The following is a 20,145-nucleotide window of genomic DNA, read 5'->3' as shown; positions in this document are numbered from 1 at the left end:
CCATTAGCTCCTGAGCTTATCAAGGACTTCATTTCTTTTTTTTCGGTTTTTTTAATTTTTTTTTTATTTTTTGGCCCCATGGCACGGCATGTGGAATCTTAGTTCTCCAACCAGGGATCAAACCCACACCCCCTGCATTGGAAGCGTGGGGTCTTAACCGCTGGACCACCAGAGAAGTCCCAGGACTTCTTTTCTTTTATCTTTGTATTCTCCCAAGCTAGGACTGTACCCAGTACAGAGCTGGTACTCAATAAAAGTAAACGAATGAACGATGTGTGTTCTGTACAGCAGCTTAGCTGTCCTTTCTCTACACCACAGGGTTTCTGATTACCAACAGCTTTCATCTGGAAAGTGAGAGAATCTTCAAGAGAATCTTCAGTAGAAGTGTACTAAAAGAGTCCGAAATCTCCTGCTCAGAAAAGTTTAGGAATCTGTGAGTTTAGGCTGTGTTATCAGTGGTGCTCCCTGGTGTCCAAAAATGGCAAGTACAGCTATCACTAAGAGTCTGGCTGTGTACAGAATGAGGAGAGAAATCTTGGCTTGTAACAACTCTTTCCAGGCTAGCTTCACAAAGAGAATCATCTCCCTTTCCAGAATCAGTTCTAGAATCTTACTGCCAATGTTCGTTCATTCAACATCTACCAAGCCCCTGTTTGTAACAACTCAGTTCCTACCCTCAAAGAGCTCGGTTTTTCGGGGGAATATATAGATGAAGAATAATTAGAACTTGTTGATAATGTCTTGAGAGAAATTGGTACAGGGACAAGTGAAGGAGCACAGAGGAGGAACAAGTAACTGCCTAAAGCAGTCAGAGAGGCTGTGCACACGGATTGGGGGAGGAGGAGGGGTTCTGGAATTATACTGCCTAGATTCACATCGTGGCTCTGCTGTGTGACTCTGGGCAAACCAAGTTGCTCCTGGAATGTACCAGGGCTGAAGAAAGAGGAATTTCCCAGAGGGGAGTATGCCAGATGACCTGGGTACCACCCAGTTTGGAGAAGCTCAAAGAGGCAAAGGTGTTCTGGAGGCAAAGAGGACAACTACTGTTCTGCCTGTCTGGGAGGAGGGACTCTCCAGAAGGATTGGGCATGTGCTTGGTCCCCCCTCCCCCCATCCAGTTATTTCCTCAGGGGGAATCAGGAACAATTAGTCTGAGGATGCAACTCTAGAACTTTGTTTCAGTTGTCACTTCCCCTGTTTGTTCTTTCTGCTATCTCCTGTATTACCCATCACCTCATTTCACGAAATGAGACATTGGGCTTATCTTTGGTGGTAGCAATAAGGGGAATAATGAGCAGGAGACTCGTATTTCCGCTCAGGCAGGCTGAAAGAGGGAAGACCAGGGAATCAAGAGGAGAACCAAGACGGCTGAGTCCCTGGAGCCACATGAGAGAAAAAGAAGAACTCAGATTTAGGGTTAGCTTGAAGAGGCTGGGACTGGGAGTGAGCAGAAAACCCTGTGGGCCACTGGTGAGCCATAGGAGCTGGAGCTCAGTGAGGACCAGGCTGGGAAGACCCGTTTGGAAAACACCAGGGCAGGGGTAAGATCAGTTCAGGGCCTTTCTCCTCCCCCTCTCTGTCTTCAACCTGCTGTTTTAGGGGAACTGAGTCAGCTTTAGCATTTGACTTTGAGAAAGAGGGAAGAATTATCAGGGAGCAAAACTTGAAAACAACATGAGTATATGCAGAAATTAATGTTTATTAATTGTACGCTGGGCAATCTGCTAGACACTCAGCTTGCTTACCTCACTGAATCCTCACAATCCCACGAAGTGCACAGTATTGTCATTCTGATTTTAAAATGAAACTAAATGCCTCTGTTGTATGCTCTTATAGCACTCTGTACTTTTGTATCATTACCTGTTTAAGACTTATCTCCCTTGCTAGTTACATCAGGATAGGGGCTTGTCTTTGTTTTCACCACTGCCTCATTGGCATGTGACACTATGCTTGGCCCAGAGGTTTTCGATAAATATGTGTTTAAGGAATGAATAAGAGAGGTCATGTGACTTATCAAAAGCCACAATGTAAGTGGTAGGACCAGGATTTGAATCCTGGACCATCTGGCTCCAGAACCTGTCTCCGATCTCTCTATTTTACCCCCACCAAGGGCTTTCATATATTCTCTCATTTCTAAATGTCCTAGCTCAGTGACCTTTTCTCTCAGCTGCTTGTGAACACAAATGTACACTGCCTACCAAGAACTCACCTATTCAGGGAAAGCAAGTGAGAGAAACAGTCCATCTGGAGTTGTGCCCTCTTCCTACCCTCTTCATCTCACCATCTTCTTCCTCCAAGAAGCCTTTGCAGACAGCCCCACCTGTCTACCTGTCTTCTTCTCCTCTGGCTTTATTGGCCCTTCCTATGTCTGTGCCATAAAAGTAGCTCCAAGTCACCTGGTCTCTGATGCTTCCATACATATTAGTGCTTTATTAAGGCAATTTTATTCTGCAAATATACTGAAGGCAAGTATATTCTGCAATATACTGAAGGCCTGCCTGTGCCAGGCCCAGTGGTTGGACACAGAGATGAATCAGACACAACCTCAAAGGACTTACACTTAGTGGAGAAGGCAGACATTAGGCACAGATACAATTAACTGGAGCACAAAGCAAGATGACCTAAATGGTATTAAAGAACTATGAGCAATATGTTACATGCATAAACCTTAATTACATAATGATTATTTTAAAGTGTGTATCATAGAAGGTCACAGCTCAAAAGTATCATCTGGTTCAACTCCTTGCTTTCCGGTGGAGGAGTCTGAGACCCAGAGAAAGGCAAGGCCTCGACTAAAGTCTCACAAGCCAGTCTGGCTGAGCCAAGACTAGACTTCAGGTCTTCTGAATCCCAGCCCAGGGCCCTTTCCTCCTCTGCTAGTAGCTTCATATGCAGCAGTCCCATATCCCATCAGACCATGACATCCTCAAGGCCAAGTCAGGTTCTCCCACCTAAGCAAGCTGAACCAGGGTCAGGCATGCCCAAGACCAAGGCCTCAGGAAATGCAGTCACCCCAGGCTGCCAATCCAGCCTTTTGGTCTACTGCACCTATTTTTACCACTATGCTTCTAAAAATGATTTTCAAATATTTTTGCAGAAAACTTTTTTTTTTTAATGAGCCCTTTACCCAGAACACTAGTATATAAATCAGATAAAAGTGAACCAATTCCAGTTGAAGGAAAGGAAGGCCAGAGCCCCACTATTTTCCCACCCTCAAGTCCTGGGAAGGGAACTTTAGGAACACAGTTCAAAAACCTCTGTTCTGAGACACAATTTTTTTTTTAAACATCTTTATTGGAGTATAATTACTTTACAGTGGTGTGTTAGTTTCTGCTGTATAACAAAGTGAATCAGCTATACATATACATATATCCCCATATCTCCTCCCTCCTGCGTCTCCCTCCCCCCTCCCTATCCCACCCCTCTAGGTGGTCACAAAGACTGAGCTGATCTCCCTGTGCCATGCGGCTGCTTCCCACTAGCTATCTATTTTACATTTGGTAGTGTATATATGTCCATGCCACTCTCTCACTTCGTGGGACACAATTTTTAATGGCTTCATAGAAGCCATTTTAGTATGTGGTCCTCCACTGAACCCTGTCTTTAATGGAAACTCACAATCCTTTCTTCATCATCAAATGGCAAACACCAGCCATGTGCTCCCACTAGAGTATGGAGGGGAATCAGATTTTCCCCTTGTCTTTCCTGGTTTCCTCTTCTCCACACAGAGGGGTATGTCCCAAGTGCTGTGGGGAAGGAGGAGAGAGACCCAAACTCTGACTGGAGGACCTGGGGAAGCTTGAGCAGAAGGATCATGGAGAATGAATTCATCTACTCTATCATTTACCAGCCTGAATCTGATAGAGACTTTAAGATTCTGTTCCATACCATACCCACTAGCTACATGAACTATCAAGCATTTGAAATGTGTCTAGTCAAAATTCAGATGTACTCTAAGTGTAAAACATACACCAGATTTCAGACTTAGTACAAAAAAAGAATGTAGACTATTCTATTCATTTTTATAATCAATAATTTTATACAGATTACATGCTGAAGTTGAATGATAATATTTTGCGTATGTTGGGCTAAGTAAAATATATTATTAAAATTAAATTTTACCTGTTTCTTTTTATTTATTTATTTATTCGCTGCACGGCTGTGGGACCTTAGTTCCCCAACCAGTGATCGAACCCGTGCCCCCTGCAATGGAAGGGTGGAGTCCTAACCACTGGATCGCCAGGGAAATTCTTCGTTTTACTTGAAAAAAAAAGTCATCACTAGAAAAATTTTAAGTTGCATATGTGGCTTACATTATATTTCCACTAGACAGCACTAGGAGACTACCAAGTGCATGGCAGAGGTGGTGTGTGTGCATGCACGTGTGCGCGCGTGCGAGTGTCGTTGGAGGCAGTGGTCCATCACCGCCAGATTGTGAAAGACTGAGTCGATTTCGCCCGGCAGTCAATACAGGAAAGAGGCGGAAAGAATAGAATGCACAAAGACCCAAAGATGTGGGCTGGCACATTGTGTTTTGGGAACTCATTCTTATAGTAGTATGATTTTTAAAAAGAAGAGGAAAAGAAGCATTTGTTGAGTGTTTACTTTGAACCAGGCATTGGCAGCAGGCCTTTTACAGCCATTCTCATCTTCACAACTACAGGATGAAGGAGAAGTTATTCTATTTTGCCAGAGACAGAATGGAGGCTCAGAAAGGTTGGACTATTTATTCTCGGAGTTGTTCTTCCTCTTTATCTGGAAAGCCTCTTGGAGACAGGCAGCCTTTCGTTAATGCCTGTTCTCCTACACAGCACCTAGCACGCAGCTCTGCACGTGGTAGGCACTCAGAAAGTTTGTGATGAACGAAGGATATTCTTTCTCAAGTCAGAGCTCCACGCGCAAGGCCCGGGAGCAGAAGCACCAGAGGGCGCCCACGAGTCCGCCCACCCGCCGGTCCCCAGAGCCCCGGCAAGATTCAGGCAGGACTGGGTGCGGCCTTTCTGTCCCAAGCAGTTGAGCGCCCCAGCGAGAGGAGGGTGCGAGGGGAGCCCCACGCCCTGGCTCCGCCCCGCCCCCTCCCCAGAGCCCAGGCGCGCGGAGCCGCCGGGTGCGGAACGACGACACGACATCCTGTTTTTGGGGCCCGCAGCTCCGCCTGCGCCTCTGCTGATCTTGTCTTTCCCCGGGTGCTGACGCCAGCTCTCCTTCCCCCAGTCTCCGCACCCTTCCCAGGGGTCTGGGGCCTTCCCACTGCTGAATCACCACCACCCCGCACTCCCCCGGGGCTCGGGGCAGAGGTGGGGACTGCCCCAGCCGGACCTATTATACTGGCCAACCCCCAGCCTGGGCCATCGCTCGATCCCTGGGCTTGACTGAAGGTACCAGGCCTAGGGGCGCCTGTTCACAGCATCTTACCGCGGGGGTTGGTGGGGGCGAGATACGGGGAGGGGGGACAAAAGCCAAGCGCCTAGGCTAGGGCCTCTGCTGGGGTGGAGGTGGCAAGAAGGGGACTGGGAGGACTGACCTTAAGGGCCTCAGAGGTAAAGGGCTGGGGTGGGGGAGCCCAGTACCCGGCCGGGGACCCACCCGGTGGGGGCGACCGGGGCGGGGGGGGAACCGGCCGGCGGACTTCCTTGTCGAGCCCCGCCCCGCCCCGCCCCGCCCCCGCGCCCCGCCCCGCCCCGCCCCGCCCCGCCGGCCGGCCCGCCCCCCCCACTTCCTCCGGCCTCCAGCTCTCACTTCCTTCTCCAGCCCCGAGCCGCTGCCGCCGCCCCCCAGCTCCCCCGCGGCGGGGAGGGCACCAGGTGAGGCCTGGCTCCGGCCGGCAGGCTGGGGGTCCGTGGGAGGGGAGCCCGGCCGGCCCCGGACTGGACGCGGCCGCGGGCCCGGGAAGTTTGGCTGCGGGAGGCCGCGGCGGGAGGTGCTCGGCTCGCTTCAAGTTGGGCGGGCGCGGCCGGCCGGGCGGGGCGGGGACGGGCCACTGCGAGCCGGCGGCGGTTCGGGGACGGTGGGTTCCTGTACCAAGGGCGGCGGTAGCGGCCCCCGAGAGCCGCGAGGGACTCCTGGGGTCGGAGGGTCTCCCGCTCCGAGAGAAAAGTCTCTGAGTGGAAGTGCTTAGGGCTGGGAGATGGGACTCAGAGGTGGGGTGCCCCCAGGAGTTGCAGGGGGCTGTTACGAAGTGTGTTGAGAGGAAGGGGCCTCTGGGCTAGAGAAGGCGCGCTCTCTGCTTTGGCAGTTGTGACACTTGTGAGGTAGAGAGAGAGGCTGTCTGTTGCCTCTGAAGCCCGAGGCTGCGGAGAAAGAGCTCCTTCCCTGGAAGATTGAGGCCGGTCCAGACCCACAGCCGCAGCCTGCAACCTAAGGGTCCTCTGCGCTCAGGCGGAGGGTGGGGGAGCCCCCCGACCCCAGTCCTTCTCTCTTTATGTCTGTTTTTTTGAGGCCCAACTTCTCCATCCCTGGAACAGAGCAACAGGTATTTTAGTGAGCAGACATCGGCTGTGCCTAGCTGCCTGGTGCCTGGCTTTGTCTTTGCGGGGTAAACTGAGGAAGGAAGGGACCTGGTCTTGCCCTGTGACTAGAGGTGAAAGGACTCTTATTCAGAGGTACTGGTAGTCCTTGAGGAGATGGCATCAGGAGAGCAGGACCTGAGGAGAGCAGGACTGGTTTCAGGAGATGGAGAGAACAGGGCTTCTGGGAGGCAGCACGAGGCTCTAGCCTTGGAAGATGATCAGGAGCCATCTCCTGGTCTTCCCCCCGTCCCCTTTATTAGTCCCTGAATTCTCCATGTTCTCATTCTGTCTTCCTCCATTCCTTCTTCAGATTCCGTCAGACTTCAGACATGAACCCTCCGTCACCCTCTTCTTGCGTCCTCTTCAGTCCCTTTTCCCCCCCACAGTCATGCCTGGGCCCTGACCTCTCACCTACCCTGCTTCTCTGTCCACCTCGGTCCTCTCGCAGTGGCCTTCCCCCTCCCTTCCGTGCCCAGCTTCTGGCTCCTGCACACATATCCACCCTCTGTTCCTTCTATCTCCCCTCATTCCTCTGGATCCCTCTCTGTCTCCTTTCCTTTCTGCCACTTACCTCCAGCTTTGGGGAGCCTTTTCAGACCTCCCTAGTTCAGAGAGGCAGGCTGCAGCCTCCCCTTGATAGAGGTGATGAAAAGGCTGGAAAACCTCTGTATATGTGTATGTGCATGCAAGTGTCTTCATGTCCACATCTTTATCTTTTGGAGACAAAATAACTGCCCTCAGCCTTGTGAGGGCTCAGAGCAGGGGAAGCCAGCAGAATGAAGGGAACCTGCAGTGGGTGAGGTTGTGGTTAGGTAGGAGGAAGCAGTCTGTAGCAGTCAGGGTATCAGGGTAGAGTGACACAGGAATAGGACTGGTGAGAGAGGCCGTGGGAAATCAAAATCCCCCAGACCCTTGGGTGCTTGATCAAGAGGCTAGGCCTGGAGGCTGGGGGACAGCCTAAAGGTCCCTGACTCCAGTGCTCACTGGTTCCAGCACCACCTGGCGGGGACAATGGGACCAGGTCAGCTAGGTGTGATGGAAGGAAAGGGAGGAGTAAAGGCAGGATTCTGGAGGGAAGACTATAGCTGGTCTAACTTCAGTCTTAACTGTGGTACTTCCAATTCAGGAAAAAAAGAAGGGTATGAGGCAAAGGTGTCTGCCCCCTCTTTCCTGCTGCCTTCCAAGGCCTGCCCAGGCCAGGTTCCCACGTGCCCAGGGCTGCATCAAGACCTCGGTGACCAGGAAGCTCTCTGGAGTTCTGCTCACCCCTCTGCCTTCACGCATCCTTAATATTCCCCCCTCACCTAGGACCCTATTCCCTCTCTTTCGGGAATTTCTTCCAAGGCTAACTGCAGTCCAGACTGGCTCTATAAGCTCTTGCTGTTCCCATTCTAGAGCTCCTTCTTTAAGCCTTTGGGATGCATGCTGAGAGATCCTGCTTCTCTCTACCTCCTCAAGTCTACTCTATTCATTTCTGTCCACTAGAAGAAAAGAGAAGTGGAGGGGAGCAAGTGCTATTTTTTATGGGATTCCCAAGCACAGCTAGATTTAAGGACTATCCCTGTTCCCCATTCTGTCCTCTTCCCTTCTCACTGTTGTCCCTCTCCCATGGATTGTCCCTTCCTCCACACTCCTGTCTCTGCTACTCTGATTCTGGGAGGTACAGGGGGGTTTGGCCCCAGCAGGAAATCCCAGGGACCTACATAAAAATCCCAGCTCAGGGAAGGATATGTATGCAAGGCACTTTCCCAGCATCAGGGCTCAGTACAAAACCACCCAGGAGTCCTGACTCCCCACCTGCCAAACCAGTACTTATTTTAGATAACTGAGCAACCCACAGGACTCTAAGGGTGAAGACAGGATGGATGAGACAGGGGTTCTCCCAGGCAAGATCTGGCCCCACTGGAGGTTTGAGCTAATTGCATGAAATTCACTGCTGGAAAAATATAACCAGGGTGGGAGGAATCTAAGTGGGGAAATATTTTGTGGGGGGATGGGGGTGGGGGATATGTGCCTGCTCTATCCCTCAAGGGAGGCTGCCCTTGAGGTCTTGGCTAAAGAAAGATGGTCAAGGTCTTGACATGAACAGAAGTGGCTGATACAAGATTGTCACAGATCCTGGTTGAGAATACGGAGAGTTGTTTCTGGCAAAATGTTAAGGCAGATGAGGTGGCTGGTGTGAGCTTTTAGGGGGTAGTAAGCAGGAAGATTTGAGAGGTTGTGGCTGTAGCGAGACAGTTGGGAAGATATAAGAATGAGGGTAGCTGGGCAACTGGGAAGATGTGGTCCCAGACTGAAGACCTCTCTCCATACAGAGTATAGACCCATTAGTGGTGAGGCTTGTAGGGTTCTGTGAGGAGGGAAACCAAAGACAAAGCCTGGGCCACCTCCCCAGAACAGATCGGTTTTCCTGTCCAGGGTCCAGCTTCCTCTTTTGTCCTCATGTCATGGGGGGAGGGCATCTCCCCAGCAGCTGAGCCTAGAGGAGGCTCTCCTCGGCTAGTTCAGGGTGGCTGTCTGTCCAGTAATGTCAGTTCTAAATCATGGATGCCCCGGCATGGGCTAGGCATGAGGCCCTGGAAGCAAAACGGGCTCAGACGCCAACCTGGACCCTTTGGCCCATTTCCTGAAGGGATAAACCATGGTAGGGTCATCCTGAATGAGGTCAGAGAGATGGGCCCATTCCCAGGCTGGAGGTCAGGAGACCCAGGTCCTTGTCCTGGATTTGCTTGCAACCCTCTGTATAACCCTAGTCAGCTTTGTCTCTTGTGGCTCAGCTTCAAGATGAAGAAGTTGCCTATCAATACTTCCAAAGAGCATACAGAATACCGATAGCTCTGACTCTCTTTTCCTCAAGAGGCTACTCATAGCTGTGCCCCTGACTCTGGGCCCAGCCTTGAACAGGTCTAAGTATCTGTCTGGGACAAGTACTGTGGCCCCTTTCCCCAAAGCACAAGAGAAGAGGGCAGAGAGTGTCAAGGATTTTGCCAGGGCGCAGCAATGTGGGGGGGTACCCGGTGCTCTGCTCCAGCTCTGCCCCAACTGACAGTGGAAAATAGATGCCGGAGTTTCCTCCCTGATGTTTTTTTCCCTTGTGGAAACCCCCTCAGATCTGGGGCGGGGTTGAAGGGACTGGGCAGCCCTGGGTCTCTCTGTGGGTATTTTCAGGTGGGGGAGGCAGGATTGGGAGGATGGCACTTCTGCACAGCCTCGTGTGAAATGAGCAAAGGCAAAGGAAGTGCCACTTCACGGGCCTTTCATGGGGCCCCAGGACTGCTGAGCTGCTGTTAGGTGGCGAGGAGGAAGGCAGGAGGAAGCAAGTGTTCAGCCTTCCTCTGTGCTGCCTGGTGGGGGAGGGGCAGCCTCCTTAGCTCCCCCAGCCAGAGCTGCCCTAACCTTGGGACTTACTGTGTGTGGAGCATCCCAGGTGCTGGGATACCGAGAGAAGAAGGAAGGGAACTGGGACTGAGTGAAAGGGTCCCAGCCTCCCACAGCCCTCCCAGCTATAGATGTCTTGTTTCCCCCTCCTCTCCAGTCCCTAGTGGGTAAAGTCAACTCTCTCCGTCTCTTACCCTATCCGTGGAGTGCAGGATCCTCTGCAGGGGCTGAAGGGTGGAGAATGGCAAGAGGTGGAGAATTCTCCGGTGTGAAATTTTTTTTAAGGCTGGGAACTAGGCTGTCTTGGGTTCTGTCCCTGCTGATGGGAGAAGGGGAAGAAAAAGAGAGACTCAGCCCTTGGCCTGGTCCCAGCCCCACACTGACCTCATGTGTCCCCCAGCTTCCTCCTCCTAGCCCAGCTGCAGCCCCTTTGAGCCTCTTCGTACCATCTCTCCTCCACTCCTCCCTTCAAAACAAACAGACGGACTGGCAGAGCTTCTGCAGCTGTTTCTAACACTGACCATGACCATGACCCTGACCCTGGCCTCATCCTTGACCAATCCTGGTCTTCAGATATTCCCAATCCTTAGCCTCATCAGGACCACTTTTCCTACGCATCTTCCTCATCACCACTGGGCTAGAGCTATGCCTGCTCCACCCCTCTTACCCTTCCAGTTGAGGACAAGGCAATCTAGCATGTGTTCATTACTCTAAATTGTACTCCTCAGGGGGAGGAAGTTAGTTACCTTTGTCTGGTGTCTCCTGGGCATGGAGGCTCTTCCTTGTTCCCAGAATCAAAATCTGAATTGATGAGAGAGGAGATGTGTGTCAGTCTGCAGCTTTTGCTCAGCCCTCTGCTGGGCTTCTGGAAGTAAGCAGGACAGATTTCCCTCCTCATGAGGCATCCTGTTAAGTTCAGCACAGTGAACCATAATAACAGTGCTGGGGAAGGTAGGGCAGAAGAAGCGGTGGCTGTGGTGTCCTGGAGAAGCTGGGGTATGGAGCTGGGCCCTGAAGGACTGGGAGGCTGTGGGGTAGGGTGGGGGGTGCAGGAAGCAGAATTCCAGGAAGAGGAGCTCCCATGTGCAAAGACATGAAGGACAGATTGAGTTCATGCAGCTTTTTACTGACAGCCACTGTGTGCTGTGCTCAGCCTGGGGAGACAGATCAGCCAGGACCTTGCCCTCTAGGCCCTCCCAGTCTAGTGACAAGAGAGAAGATTCAGATCAGCTTCCACGTGACTAAGATAATGCACCTGTGAGAAAATGGGACCAGACCTTGGATGGGATAAGTCATTTGTGACTTGGGTGATTTACAAAACTTCCCTGAAGGAGGTGGCAATGGTGCTTGGCTCTGGAGGACCAATTGGGGGATCCTTTGAGGCAACTGGAGTCTTCTGAGCTGCTGGGTGGGGGGTTGAAGGAAGGAAATGGGGGAGAAATACTGGATTCCCACGGGGACAGTGAATATGGCTGCTTGATGTGTTTTGGGAAAGAGAATGTAGAGGCTGCTTGTAGAGAGGATCAGGGTGATGTGGCCAGAGCTTAGGATCAGAATACCCAGAGTGATGGATTATAGTCAGAATGAGTTTCAGGGAGGGCTGCAGAAGGGGATCCCCCATGTCAGGGAGGCAGATTAGAAGGCTGTAGTAAGTTCCCATTGCCTCCACACTCCCCCATCTCTTAGGGCCTATTCCTCCCCTCCTCCACTCCCAGTTGGGACACTTCCCCTGCTATTACGGCCACAGAGATCTGGCAATCAGGAGATCTGGCAATCAGGCAATCCGCTGCTTCCTTTTCCTCCCCCATTCTGGGCCTGCCTGGGCCACACCCCAAGACCAGGCCCCACTGGGTACAAGCTGGGCTCTGGGGACTACACTCAGACAGGGTGAGCCCCATGGGCTGTGCTCCCTGCGGGAGCCAGGTCCAGCTGCTACTGGGAGGAAAGATTTTCCTATCCCAGTCAAAGCTTTTGGCTGTCATTGCTGTGCAAAAAGATTCAGCATTGCAGTTTTGACTGGGGGGGGGTATCAGTCCAGTTCTGGGCTTCTGACCTGTCTATCCACATCTCAGTAACACAGACAGAAGCAAGCAGGTCAGAAGCTCTCTACTCAGCTTTTCTGTGGGGGAGTCGAGAAGCTCAAGCTTCAGTATTGGTTGGGGGCGGGGGGAGCATCCACAAGCTAAGGAACTGATGTATGACTACTGGAGAAGGAGAGTCACACAGAGCCAAAGAAGTGTTTAAAGGGTGGCCATACTGTGGAAGTCCAAAGAAAGGAGAATTCAGTAGCCTCGTGGGACCATGAGACTTAAGCTAGGCCTTGAGTCAGGAAGATTTGAGGGGGGAGAAGGAATGGCAGCAGAGAGAACGGCAAGAGTAAAAGTTCAGAGGCCAGAATGATCTGGCTTGTTTACATAGGACAATGTAGACCCCTCTGGAGCGGGGAACTCACATTGCCAAGTACCTGCTTTATATATATACATTGTGCATTAACGCACTTCATCCGTATAACAACCTCATAAGGTTGGTACTATTACCTAGCTTATCGTGGCAGAACTAGTATTTAAACCCAGGTCTGTCTGACTCCAAAACCCCTGCCAGATTATGAAGAATTCTGAGTGCCAAGATGAAGGACCAGGTATGATCTGAATTAAGCTGGGAATAGAAAGCCAGAACAAGTCATTGTACTATGGTTAATACTATACTAATCTGCAAATATTATTTATTTACTAAACAAAAGTTCTTTTCTTTAAAAAAAAAAAAAAAAAAAAAGTGACTTGGTGAATAAGCCACAGTCGATCCCCAACCCCAGACAAGCCGCTCTCCTTGTGTGGCCTCCTGCAGCATTGACCGTCCCTTTTTCCTACGTGGTACAGGCTAGACCCTACCGTTTAGCATGTGCCCTCCTTAAATGAGCTGTGGGAACTTACTTGACCCAGTTCAGGCCATAGGATTTCAGAGAAAAGAGTTGTCCTGGGAGAGAGGATAAGGGTCTGAACTAGACCTGAAGAGGGAGAATTGGGCTGCCGCCACCACTCAGACACCTGCATACTCAATGGTTCCTGCCTCCTGGTATGAAAGACTTTTCTTTTGCCACCTTCTCTGTGCACCCCACTTCCGAATTTATAAAGCACATTCACTCCTGTGCCCAGGATCCTCACTGCTGTCCTCTGAGACGGGGAGGGCGAGTTTTATCATGCCTGTTGTACAGATGAAGAAACTGAGGTTCCAGGAAGGGAAGTGACTTACTTGCTTAAGGTCACAAAGTCAGCTGCTAAGGGGTAACTTGGAGGCTGTGTGACACATTGAGGAAAACATAGGACTTTGGATTGCAAAACTGGGGCCTGTGTTAAAAAACTGGCATCTGTGTTAGCTCCCGTGCTGACTAGCTGTGTGACGTTGGGTTATTTTAACTGCTCTGGGTTTGTTTCCTCACCTGTAAATAGGAATAGTACCAATGAGTTGTTATAAGGATCAAAAAAAAATGTAATATGATCTATATTGTGATCTATAAAGGATTGTACCGTGTGAGGGCTTTTAATCAAGGGGCAGAGTGGGCAGGTGAACTCAGGAGGTCAGATTCAGATGCCGGCGCTCTTGGCCCTATACTATACTGCCTCTGCCCTGCTTGTTTCTGGACACTACCTCACTCGTGATCCTTTTCCGGTGTCAGTCCCTGTTCCCTTGCCAGCCCGGAAGCTTCCCTCTCCCTCCTTGCTCCTTTGAGGGCTGATTTACTGATTGCTGGTTGATAACCCCTCCCTAGAAAGCTGCCTGGAGCCAGCTGTACTTTTAGTCTCTTGGGCCTTGTGACTGCCGGCCAGAGTTCCCTCCTCGCCTTCCTGCCTGCACCAGCCCAATGCTGGGCTTGAGGGGGAAGAGTTCCCAGTCACACTGCCATGCCCACTCCCCTGCTTTGTGTGGAACTGAGGATTTACAGGCCTAGGAGTTGTGCTTTCGAGATGCTGGGGTCTCCTAGAAAATCCAGTGGACACAAGTAATGGCACCAACACCCGCCACCCCAAGATGCTGTCTCTTCTCCCCCAAGGAAGAAGCCATAGAATCCTGAGATGAATGTGCCCTGACTTGCCCCCATGTGCCGAGGTCTTACGCATTTGCTGACTGATCAGCCCTCCCACCCCCATCCCGTGCCCCTGGGGGCCTTTCCTATCCCCATCATCCTATCTCCTGCTCCCAGATTCCTTAATGTCTCATCTCATCCACTTAGTACCCTTGCACAGGGTTTTTTCTCTCCAGTTCATGGATTGGGAAACTGAGTCTCAGAGAGGGTAAGTGCCTCATGCTTGGTTACAGTGAGTCAGCAGCAGAGCAGAGCTGGGGCTAGGACTTAGGTTAGTTCTCTTGACTCCCAATCCCAAATTCTCTACTGCCCTAGAGGGTCCTTATTTTCTTCCTGGATCCATACCCCAAGGCTCTCTATCCTCTCTCCTGAGGTTGAACACACACACTTATTCATGCAAATGCGATGAAAGTATTTTTAATGTGAACCAGAGAGGCAACCTCATAGAATGAACTCATTTCCCTCCCAGCTGGTCCCAGGGGAAGCTGGGGCCTGGGAGGGAGCTGGGACCAAGCCCTGGATCCTATGCAGGTTCCACACCATGGAGTTCCTTTTCCACTTCCCAGTGGTGGATTCCCCCTCCCCCTCCCAATGTGATTTTTGAGGCTTTGGAACCAGTGGTTGAGAGGTCAGGCTGGGGGGTAAGGAGTTGTCAGACCAGGGTGCAGTCTTGCTGTGTATAAAGTGAAATGGAGAAAATGGGCCAGTGGTGAAGGTGCTTGGGTGGAGCGGGGGATACTTGAGAGATCTGGGTGTGTCTAAAACAGGACTGTCCCCTCCCAGGGAGCAGGGGCCTGGTCGTGAGAGAGCAGCAGGGAAAGGAAGTCACACACTAGCTAGAAAAAGTCCCCCATGGCTGAGAGGAAGTAGCCAATTAGAGGAGGACCCTTGCCACAGCAGTATAAATAATCACAGGGTTTCCGGAAGCTCTGTTCTTTTCCAGAACTCAGAAGAGCAGTTCCTCACCTGAAGGCCCTGTGAGCTGCCCAGGTGACCAGGGTGATGGCTGGAGCTAGGATTCCTCTGAAACTCACCCCACTGATAATTACAGCAGCTTATTTATTTGGCACTTCCTGTGTGCCACGCCTCATGCCAAACACTTTCTACATGTTAGCTCATTTCATACTCTGACCAACTCTAACCCAATAGGCAAGATTATCCCCATCTTACAGATGAGAAAATTTGAGGCTCAGGAAACTTAAATATGTTGCCCGAGATCATACATGACTAGTTGGTGGAGCTGTGATTAGAATCTCTGACCAGTCTGATTCCAGCATGTCTTCTCAGTGATAGTGCTTTAATGGCACTGTGTTCTCTACCCAAGAGTCTGGAAGCCCCTCAAGTTCTTCAGAGGCACAGCCCATGGTCTCAGGAAAGGGACAGAAGATTAAGGGGAAAATCAAGTTTTTGTCTTACTCTTCTGTTCATCCCTTTTGGCCGGGCTTGGAGGATCTGCCTCACCCTACCTTGAGAGAAGATGCAGACGTCTGGGAGCCACAGCCTCTGCCTCATTCATCATTACACACACAGATTCCAGACCAAATTCCAGCCCTGGCTCGATCTCCAGTGTTCTCCTACACTGAGTTGCCAGCCTGTGTATGTGTGGCCAGATAGGGTTTCCCATGCTTCCAAGAATGATGGGGTAAGCTCTCCCTCCTTTTCCCCATCCCCAGGGCATCCTGGATTGAGACAGGGCAACTGTCTAGAGAATTGTGCCCCTACTCAGCAGGTTTCTCATTGCACCTTTTGGTTTGCGTTCAGTAGCCAAGATGTCCGGTTTGGAGTTGAAGCATCAGTGCACTAGGAAGGGTGGGCCCTGAGTTGGGAGAGGCTCCGCCCATGGCTGCATCTCAGAGTGACCTGGGACAGCTGCCTTGTGCCAGAAGCCCTCTCCAGTCTACTCGGTGGGAGGGGTCCATATCTGAGAGAGGATCTGGTAGATCCCTACACATGCGCACTCTCCTTTTGTGTCTATACTTCCTGGAGGAAAAATAAAAGTAGCTAATACTTATTGAATGCTTATTACGACCAGGCACTGTTCTAAATGCTTTACATGAGTTAACTCATATAATCCTCACAACAACCCAATGAAGTAGGTATTATTTTATCCCCATTTTACAGATTAGAAAAATGCGACATAGAGAGGTTAAGTAATTTGTCCAGGGTCATACATCTAGGAGATAGCAGAACCAGATTTTGACCTTTGTCAGTCTGGCATCAGAACGTATGTGCTTCACATAACATATTACACATTAGTGCCAGCCTCTTTATCCCTGAGCATCTTTGCATGGTCTCAGGGCCTCTCTCCCATTTCGTGTCTGTCTCTCTGAGGTCTGTCTTGATGGGATTGCAGGATGGTGTTCAGGTTAAAAGAACTGGAGCTGGTTTCCCTCTGGATGCCCCCATCCTTTCTTCCCAGTGCATAGAGTCCTCCCTAACCAAGAGTATCCCTCTCATCTGTCCATAGGTCACTGCATCCAGAGGGGCCCAGAAGAGGAAGGAGGCATAGCCTCCACCGCAGCAGCTGCACCCGCCATGCAGAGCATCAAGTGTGTGGTGGTAGGCGATGGGGCTGTGGGCAAGACGTGCCTGCTCATCTGCTACACAACTAACGCCTTTCCGAAGGAGTACATCCCCACAGTGTTCGACAATTATAGCGCCCAGAGTGCAGTTGACGGGCGCACGGTGAACCTGAACCTGTGGGACACAGCGGGCCAGGAGGAGTACGACCGCCTCCGCACACTCTCCTACCCTCAGACCAACGTGTTTGTCATCTGTTTCTCCATTGCCAGTCCGCCCTCTTATGAGAATGTGCGGCACAAGTGGCATCCAGAGGTGTGCCACCACTGCCCCGACGTGCCCATCCTCCTGGTGGGCACCAAGAAGGACCTGAGAGCCCAGCCTGACACCCTACGGCGCCTGAAGGAGCAGGGCCAGGCACCCATCACACCGCAGCAGGGCCAGGCGCTGGCCAAGCAGATCCACGCTGTGCGCTACCTCGAGTGCTCAGCCCTGCAGCAGGACGGCGTCAAGGAAGTGTTTGCTGAGGCTGTCCGGGCCGTGCTCAACCCCACGCCCGTCAAACGTGGGCGGTCCTGCGTCCTCTTGTGACCCTGGCACTCAGCTTGGAGGCTGCCCCTGCCCCGCCACCAGTTGTGCCTTTGTGCCTTGGCGCCTTGTCTGCCCCCAGCTGTGCCTTAAGGACTAATTCTGGCACCCCTTGCCAAGGGGGCTCCCCGAATGCCTTTTTCTCCTTAAGGAGGCCCACGGGGAAAGGGGCTTTGGGCCCTGCCCCACTCTGCTTGGGAACACCAGGTATGCTCAAGAGCTCACCCAGGCCAAGGTTGGACCCCTCCCCAAGAAGCCAACCCAGTGCCTCCTCCCAACTTTCCCCTACTGACCAGTTGATCCAGCTTTCCACACAGATGTTGCTGCCTATTGTGGTGCCTTCTCTCAGGTTAGGAGCTCTCAGCCATCCCTAACCTCTCCCTCGCTGCTCTTCAAATTGCCCCCCCACCCCAAGATGCTCTCTCCCTTCCCCAGAGAAGGAGCCACAGACTCCTAAGATGATGAATGTGCCCTAACCTACCCCCATGTGCCCAGGCCTTACGCATCCGCTGACTGACTCAGCCCCACCCCCACCCCCTCTGGGCTCCTGGGGGCCCCTCCTACCCCCATCAGCATCAATAAAACCTCCTGTCTCCAGTGGTGCTGGCTCCTCCCTGTGTGCTGGGCATGGGGGGTTGGGCCGGGCATGGGCTAGGGCTCCCCAGAGACTGGGAGCCTTTTGTTTCCTGTAAGAGGGGACAGGGGACAATAGGCTTCATTGTGGTCCCCCCACCCCCCAATTTCCCTAACAAAGCTCTGGGCTCCCTTGGAGGGGCCAGTCTTGTTCTGGGGCCCAGCCACATATTCTGTAGTAGACGGGATGCAAAGCATGAGGAAAAACTTCCTGATCTAGGACTCAGAAAGGGAGAGGTTGAGAGCCATCAGCCTGCAGGTAGGTGCTCTCACAGTCATGCATCTGAGAGCTGTCCCCTTATACGCTCAAGGGGACAAATCTTTACTGACAGAGTTGGGGCTGGAACTCAGGCCATCGCCTCAACCCAAGACTCTCCCAGGTAGCCCAGCTTCCAGACCTGGAGTCATTACAGGGATAACTCAGTCACTCCTGCTCGTCAAATCAAGGCTTGGACCAGCCTTAGGAGACTCCAGGCCTAAGGGGGTGGGGGGGAATGCCACATGGAATCATACCCTACCATGGACTTATTCCCTGCATCCTGGAGCCTGTCCCTCCCCTCAGTTCCATTAAAGAGACAAGCCCCCGAACAAGCAAGCCTAGCCCAGACTGTTCGCAAAAAAAAAAAAAAATTTATTTTCCTTTGAAATAAGATGTACAACCAAAAGAGCACAGGGCCTGAGGCAGTAGGGAGGATGCGGGGGACACCAGAGAGCCCGTTTTGGGGTAGGAATCTGTGCCTCTGTCCCCTCTACCTGGCACCTTTTGCCAAGGAGAAAGAGTCTAAACCAGAGATTCCAGAAGGGAAAGGAAATACATGCTGTGCCAGTGCTTTTTCTGTATCCTTTGGGTACAGAACACCACCTCCACAGGGAGAAGCACAGACTGGCAGAGCCCTCGGAAATCATATAGCCTCCCACCCCTCACCCCCATCATCCACACGGACACAAGGAGGCTCAGATAGGGAAGGTCACACACCAAATCAGAGGTGAAGTCCGGACTGGGACACCTGGGCAAACTCAGCAGGGGACTGTGGTCACAGGCCTAAATGTGCAGAGTAGATCATTAGACACATGAGTCAAGTGAATGACCCCATGGGGAGAAATGGCTGTGGTTTTCTGGTAGCAGCCACTGCTCAGTGGTCCCTGACCTCAGCGAGAGGTGGCTATGTAAAGGCCAAGAAGCAGATGGTGGTTATGAACCTCAGGACTTTTTTTAGCACCAGATGGTGGAGCTCTCCTGCCAGCTCAGCTTCTTGGGGCTTCTCAGGTACGGGTGGTGCTGCTTGAAGGAGCCTGTGCCTTCACGTGGGGTGGGGGAAAGGAGAAGCCAGTAGGGCTGGGTAAAGCCTTGTCCTGTGCCCTTCGTCCCTTCTTCCCCTCTAACCCAGCTTCAGTAGGGCTCAGAGAGGACGCAGGGGGTGAGGGAAGGCCAGAGTGGTATCTTGTTCCTAGTTTCTGGGCAGTGGGCCCCCTCCCCAGCAGGAGAGAAGGGTTTAGAACCGTTTTTCCTCAGGCTGGGCGGTAATGAGCAGCTCCTTGTTCCCGAAGTCCCACCAGGCCGTCATGTGGAACGCCATGTTGGTTAGGACAACAGTATACTCCAGGATGGCAAAAATGGTGTATACTGTGGTAAGGACACAAGGAACAGGGCGTGATAAGCCTCCTTCACTACCCCCCAGGGGCCTCTTGATAGATCACCACCACTGCATCACTACGTAAAGAACACAGTGGCAGGCAGTCCCCAAGACCACAGCCACTGCCATATTGCACATTACAGAAAACATCACAACTGTCCCATAGCCACTGTGACCACCTACGGATCCTCGCCTGGCCTCACCTCCAGCCTCACAATACATGTTGTGCCGAAAGTACGCAGCCAGCGCCGTGAAGAAGGAGACGAAGTTGATGATGAAGAGCCGCTGTTTCCAGTTGTAGGACTTGCGATCCTAGGGGATGGGCTGTCTGATCACTCTGCAGTGTTAGATATGTGCGGACAGCCTCCCCTCTTGGCCCCAACTCATAAGAGCTGAGTCTTACCTCCTTTGGTCGTGGAAGGGGGCAGAGGCAGGGGCAGCAGGAATGATGGGCATTTCATACCCCTGCACTTGGTGTAATGAGGCCAAGGCACAGTGGGGTCCCTGTCCCTCCCATTTCAGGGGGACAGAGTATGAAAGTTACTTGGAGTTACCCACCAACCCAACACCTCCAGATGCTGTGGGGAAAAGAAAAGTATGGGGGGCGGGGGGCAGGGCCGGGGGGAGGCACCAGAGTCATTACAGACCACAGACCCCTGACGCAGTGTTCCTGCTGCAGCCTGGGTGCTGCCCCTCATTCTACTCCCACTTGGAGGCACCACCTCTTCTATTCTCCATTTTCCCATGCTACCCAAACACAGCCCCAGATTCTGATCAATCACCCTCCACTTGTCCCCAAGCC

The 20,145-nt window shown here is 52.0% G+C and overlaps 2 protein-coding genes across 18 annotated transcripts in view; one reads left to right on the top strand and one right to left on the bottom strand.

Annotated features, from left to right (window-relative positions):
- Positions 1-20,145, bottom strand: part of PGAP2 (post-GPI attachment to proteins 2) — a 150,639-nt gene that overhangs the window by 111,914 nt on the left and 18,580 nt on the right. For 5 of the 14 annotated variants that reach the window (XM_082411409.1, XM_082411408.1, XM_082411418.1 and 2 more), the window contains 2 exons: positions 19,547-19,655; positions 18,320-19,333 (listed from right to left, as the gene is read on the bottom strand). In XM_082411409.1, the coding sequence (XP_082267535.1) occupies positions 19,203-19,333; positions 19,547-19,655 (240 nt within the window). In that variant the 3' untranslated portion in view covers positions 18,320-19,202. Of the gene's footprint in view, positions 1-5,820; positions 6,456-6,625; positions 6,645-10,081; positions 10,207-10,633; positions 10,689-18,319; positions 19,334-19,546; positions 19,656-20,145 lie in introns of those variants that run through there. The other 9 variants (XM_082411405.1, XM_082411416.1, XM_082411413.1 and 6 more) reach the window with 8 other exon arrangements.
- Positions 3,439-17,673, top strand: RHOG (ras homolog family member G). Of its 4 annotated transcripts, XM_082411464.1 has the most exons (3): positions 3,440-5,378; positions 5,752-5,804; positions 16,436-17,673. In XM_082411464.1, the coding sequence occupies exon 3, from the start codon at positions 16,504-16,506 to the stop codon at positions 17,077-17,079; it is 576 nt and encodes a 191-aa protein (XP_082267590.1). In that variant the 5' UTR covers positions 3,440-5,378; positions 5,752-5,804; positions 16,436-16,503; the 3' UTR covers positions 17,080-17,673. The 4 variants fall into 4 exon arrangements, with proteins under 4 accessions (XP_082267592.1, XP_082267590.1, XP_082267589.1 ...); XM_082411466.1 differs by lacking the exon at positions 5,752-5,804 and having other exon boundaries at positions 3,439-5,378; XM_082411463.1 differs by lacking the exon at positions 3,440-5,378 and having other exon boundaries at positions 5,429-5,804.

The sequence above is a fragment of the Balaenoptera physalus genome (assembly GCF_965194825.1).
Source record: "Balaenoptera physalus genome assembly, chromosome: 10".
Classification (NCBI taxonomy): Eukaryota; Metazoa; Chordata; class Mammalia; order Artiodactyla; family Balaenopteridae; genus Balaenoptera; species Balaenoptera physalus.
The sequence above is the reverse complement of the archived record's forward strand: the minus strand, read 5'-3'. Positions and strand labels throughout refer to the sequence as shown.